Here is a 5135-nt window from a genome sequence, read left to right as displayed (position 1 = left end):
GTGAGACACCATCTGTACTAAAAATACAAAAATTAACTGGGCATGGTGGCACACGCCTGTAATCCCAGCTACTCGGGAGGCTGAGGGGAGAGAAATGCTTGAAACCAGGAGGTGGAGGTTGAAGTGAGCTGAGATCGTGCCACTGCACTCCAGCCTAAGCAACACAGCAAGACCCTGTCTCAATAAATAAATAAATAAATAAATAAGCATGCTGACTCCTTAGAGGTTAAAATTACATGTGTGTTGTGGGGCTGTCCACAATTGTGCCCCCAAAAAGTCATGTTGAAGTCCTAAACCCCAGTACCTGTCGATGTGACCTTATTTGGAAGTAGGGTGTTTGCAGACATAATCGAGTTAAGATGGTTTCATTAGGATGGGCCCTAATCCATTATGACTATGTCCTTATAAAGAAGAGAAGAGACACAGAGACACACAGGGAGAATGCCATGTGACAACTTATGCAGAGGCGGGAGTGACAGGCCAGGCCAGTGGGGAGAACATGAGGACAACGGAACCTGGACTGCCAAGCTCCAGCCCCTAAATCCCTCCCTTCTGGTTCCGGAGGCCCCAGGGTTACTCTCCCACATGTTAACTGCTTTGAAAACCTCATTCCTCAACTCCACTCCATCATGCGTGGCCTGAGGAGGCCTGGATAGGAGGTCCCGGGTGACCTGTGAGAGCACACACCACGGAGCTGGGTGCCAACCTGCAGAGCCAAAACCTGGGGCTCCTGACTTCAAATTCACCTCTTACCAGTGTTCGAGTTCTCTTTCCAGCGGGAAGTCTGCCTGGCCTCAGAGTTGCAGCCAGGAGAGTGGCTCAGCATCCAGCATGAAAACATTTGGGAGACATCAAGGTCCATTTAACCAGCACAAAAGTCCCAGCCTTCTTTGCTGTGTTAATGTGAGCTTCTCCAAGCCTCAGTTTTACTTATCCATGAAGTGGGTGTATTAAGGTAACGTTAAGTGGCTATAACAAAGAGACCCATGATAAATCAATGCCTTAAGGAAGATGAAGTCTCTCTCTTTCTTGTAGCAGTCCACAGTGCACATCCTGGGCTACTGTTTCACATGGACATCCAGGGACCTGGCTCCCTTCACTTTCTTCCTCTCCATTCCTTAGGACATTGTCCTCCTCGTCACAGACAGACACATCACAGGCCTGTCCTTGTTCTGACTCCTGAAAAAGGGAAAGAGGGTAAACCAGGAGCCCCACAGTCTGTCAGCCTAAGCCCCTGATGTAAAGAGTTCACATCATTTTTGCTCAATTTCTCCTGGTCACCTGTCTGTTCCCAACTGCAAGTGGAGTTGGAGATGAATTCTGGTCATGCGCCTGGTAGAAATGGGGACCGATTTTGAGGGACAGCCTCAGGCTGGGCAGTTATAATGACACCTCCTTGCAGCTGTACAATAGGTACAGCAAGGGTACCTGGCACCTAGTAAGCCCTCAGTAAAAGTGCTCAATGTTACTGAGCTCAGAGCTCCAAGGGACCTTAGAAACTCTCTGGCCCAACGTCCTTATTTCTTTACAGCTAAAGAAACAGGCCTAGAGAGGAGTGACATTGGGCTGGGTTTCCCATGGGTAAGGAGAAAAGTTGGTTCCAAATCCTATCCGGCCTGCAGACCCCATCCTCACACCTTTTATTTCAAAGTACCTGGTCTAATCCCACTAGGGTCTGGGCAGAGAGCAGGGTCCAGATGACCTCTCCCCTGGTCTCCCAGGGTTGGGGGACATCATTCTAGAGGGACCCTGTGCCCCACAGCAGCGCCCTGTGGCTGAGGACCACACAGCTTTGTGACTAAGTAGGTGTGGCCCTGGTTTCCAGGATAGGTGTCCAGACTGCTCTGTGACAAAGGGCCACGCCCGCCCCTAGGAGGGGGATTGGGCTGCTGCCTGGGGATGTTGCAATAGGAGCTGAGGATGGCGTGCCTGGGCTTCCTCCTCCCCGTGGGCTTCCTCCTCATGATCAGCACCATGGCCCAAGGAAAGTACGGCGTGGCCCACGTGGTGTCAGAGAATTGGAGCAAGGACTACTGTATCCTGTTCAGCTCCGACTACGTCACCCTCCCCCGGGACCTGCACCACGCCCCACTCCTTCCCCTGTATGACGGCACCAAGGCACCCTGGTGCCCAGGTGAGGATTCCCCCCACCAGGCCCAGCTCAGCTCCCCCAGCCAGCGGCCCCTCCGCCAGACCACCGCCATGGTCATGACGGGTAACTGCAGTTTCCACACGAAAGGCTGGCTGGCTCAGGGCCAAGGTGCCCACGGGCTGCTCATCGTGGGCCGGGTCAGTGACCAACAGTGCTCAGACACCACCCTGGTGCACCAGGATCCCCGCCAGCCCCTGGCAGACCTCACCATCCCTGTGGCTATGCTCCACTACACTGACATGCTGGACATCCTCAGCCACACTCATGGGGAGGCCATCGTCCGTGTGGCCATGTACGTGCCCCCTGAGCCCATCATCGACTACAACATGCTGGTCATCTTCATCCTGGCTGTGGGCACGGTGGCCGCAGGTGGCTACTGGGCCGGCCTGACCGAAGCCAATCGGCTACAGCGGCGCCGTGCCCGAAGAGGAGGGGGGCCTGGTGGTCACCGTCGGCCGCGGGAAGCAGCAGCAGCTGAGGGAGCCCAGAAGGAAGATAATGAGGACATCCCAGTGGACTTCACACCGGCCATGACGGGCTTGGTGATCACCATGTCCTGCTCGCTCATGTTGCTGCTCTATTTCTTCTACGACCACTTTGTCTATGTCACCATCGGGATCTTTGGCCTGGGTGCTGGCATTGGCCTCTACAGCTGCCTGTCACCCTTGGTGCGCCGCCTGCCCCTGTGGCAATACCAGAACCCTCCGCACGGCCTCTGGGCCTCTCTGCCACTGCCCCCGCTGCTGCTGGCGAGCCTGTGCGCAACCGTGATCATCTTCTGGGTGGTCTACCGCAACGAGGACCGCTGGGCATGGCTCCTGCAGGACGCACTGGGCATTTCCTACTGCCTATTTGTCCTGCACCGCGTGCGGCTGCCCACTCTCAAGAACTGCTCCTCCTTCCTGCTGGCCCTGCTGGCCTTTGACGTCTTCTTTGTCTTCGTCACCCCCTTCTTCACCAAAACTGGTGAGAGCATCATGGCACAGGTCGCCTCAGGCCCTGCAGAGTCTTCAAGCCACGAGAGGCTGCCCATGGTGCTGAAAGTGCCCCGGCTAAGAGTCTCCGCCTTGACCCTGTGCAGCCAGACCTTCTCCATCCTTGGCTTTGGTGACATCGTGGTCCCTGGCTTCCTGGTTGCTTACTGTTGCCGCTTTGATGTGCAAGTCCACTCTCATCTGGTCTACTTCGTGGCCTGCACTGTGGCCTATGCTGTGGGCCTGCTGGTCACATTCATGGCCATGGTCCTCATGCAGATGGGCCAACCTGCCTTGCTCTACCTAGTGTCCAGCACCCTGCTCACCAGCCTGGCTGTGGCCGCCTGCCGCCAAGAGCTCAGCCTCTTCTGGACTGGCCAGGGCAGAGCTAAGATGCCTGGGCTCGGCTGTGCCCCTTCAGCTGACTCTAGGCAGAAGCAGGAGGGTGCAGCAGATGCCCACACAACCAGCACACTTGAGAGAGGCACCAGCCGAGGAGCAGGGGACTTAGACAGCAACCCTGGAGAAGACACCACTGAGATTGTCACCATGTCTGAGAATGAAGCCACCAATCCAGAGGACCGCAGTGATAGCTCCGAGGGCTGGAGTGAGGCCCACCTGGATCCTAATGAGCTGCCCTTCATCCCCCCTGGGGCCTCGGAGGAACTGATGCCAATGGCCATGCTGATCCCACTCATGCCCCTGATGCCCCCGCCCTCAGAGCTGGGCCACGTCCATGCCCAGGCCCAGGCCCAAGATGCTGGCCTGCCCTGGGCAGGACTCCACAAGAGGAAGGGTTTGAAAGTAAGAAAGAGCATGTCGACCCAGGCTCCCTTGTGAACTGGAGGCCCTGAGACACACGCCTCTCAAAGGGCTGGTGGAACATTGCAGAGCAAAGCCATGCTTGGCAACAATAAATCAGGGCATTAAAGAGATTTCATATCTACCCAAGGAGCCTCTCTGTTTGTTGGGAGTGCAAGAGAGCAGCAACCACAGAATAAGTGTGTACAGGGCTCGGAGCATCCTTAGGAATGGGCACCACCCCCAAATAATGAAGGGGGGAAACTGAGGCTCCAAGAGGGCCTATGACTTGCGCAAGTTCAAGCAGCAAGGTTTGGATTTGCATCCAGGGCTCACTGGGCAGCTACTCCCCTCTACCTGCCTGCCCAATCCCTTCCCAATCCAGAGCGGCAGCTTCTTAGCATGGCACACAGCCCCCCATACCATCCCTGCCACCCACCCTAGGCTCATGGCCCATCTTCTCTCCATGCTCAGGTCAGACGGAACTCCTTGTCCTCCCCACCCGCTCTCTCTGCATTTGCTGTTCCCTCCAGCTGGGATGCACTTCCCTCTCCAGACAGAAGCACTCCAACCTGGCTCCCTGACTCACTGGAAAACTCCTAAGCATCCTTTCCTCCTCAGCTCACATCCGTTCTGCAAAATGTCTCTGCTTAAGATTCCCAGGCAGCAGCACCAAGTCCAGCACGTTCCTGTAAGCACCACCCATTCCATCTTCAGACATTGAGTATGCCCCTACTGTGTGCACCGCCATGTGGTGGGCACAGGGAAGGCCTCTGTCTAGCTGGGGGAGGGGTGGGCAGACAAGAAACAACCTTAGAATTGTCTCAAAGAGGGCGGGGGGGTTGGAGAAGTTGGGGCCAGGGTGGAAGAATTCAGGAGACCATGGCCTCCCTCACTGACTCTAGGTAATGTTTAAGCCTCTTTTGGTCTCTGTAGTCTCATCTGCAAAATGAGACTTATAATACCATGTCCATCTGGAGGCAGGGGCATGGACAAGATGACCTCCTAAGGACTTTACAGGCTTTTAGGCCAGGTAGGGTGCTGATGTGTTGCTTAATCAGAGCAGACAAACTCTGGGATGAGAAGGCTTCCTGGAGGAGGCATTTTTGGAGGGGAGGAAAGTGTATCCCAAGAGGCAGTGTGGTTCAGTGGTTAGGGCTCTACAGCCAGGCTGCCTATCACAAATCCCAGCCCTACCACTGACATGG

The 5135-nt window shown here is 55.6% G+C and overlaps 1 protein-coding gene and 1 long non-coding RNA gene across 2 annotated transcripts; one reads left to right on the top strand and one right to left on the bottom strand.

Annotated features, from left to right (window-relative positions):
• Positions 1–368: 368 nt before the first annotated feature.
• Positions 369–1766, bottom strand: LOC105520284. The gene is made up of 2 exons (XR_001003105.1): positions 1655–1766; positions 369–1179 (listed from the first exon to the last, which is right to left on the bottom strand). It is a non-coding gene; the product is annotated as an uncharacterized LOC105520284 (long non-coding RNA).
• A 91-nt stretch (positions 1767–1857) lies between these two features.
• Positions 1858–4077, top strand: SPPL2C (signal peptide peptidase like 2C). The gene has a single exon (XM_011953908.1). The coding sequence runs from the start codon at positions 1921–1923 to the stop codon at positions 3964–3966; it is 2046 nt and encodes a 681-aa protein (XP_011809298.1). The 5' UTR covers positions 1858–1920; the 3' UTR covers positions 3967–4077.
• Positions 4078–5135: the final 1058 nt, after the last annotated feature.

Source organism: Colobus angolensis, unplaced genomic scaffold (genome assembly GCF_000951035.1).
Source record: "Colobus angolensis palliatus isolate OR3802 unplaced genomic scaffold, Cang.pa_1.0 Scaffold377, whole genome shotgun sequence".
NCBI classification, from domain to species: Eukaryota; Metazoa; Chordata; class Mammalia; order Primates; family Cercopithecidae; genus Colobus; species Colobus angolensis.
The sequence above is the reverse complement of the archived record's forward strand: the minus strand, read 5'-3'. Positions and strand labels throughout refer to the sequence as shown.

Coding starts and splice junctions, on each gene's coding strand:
- SPPL2C (XM_011953908.1), top strand. CDS start 1,921: ATGGCGTGCCTGGGCTTCCTCCTCCCCGTGGGCTTCCTCCTCATGATC.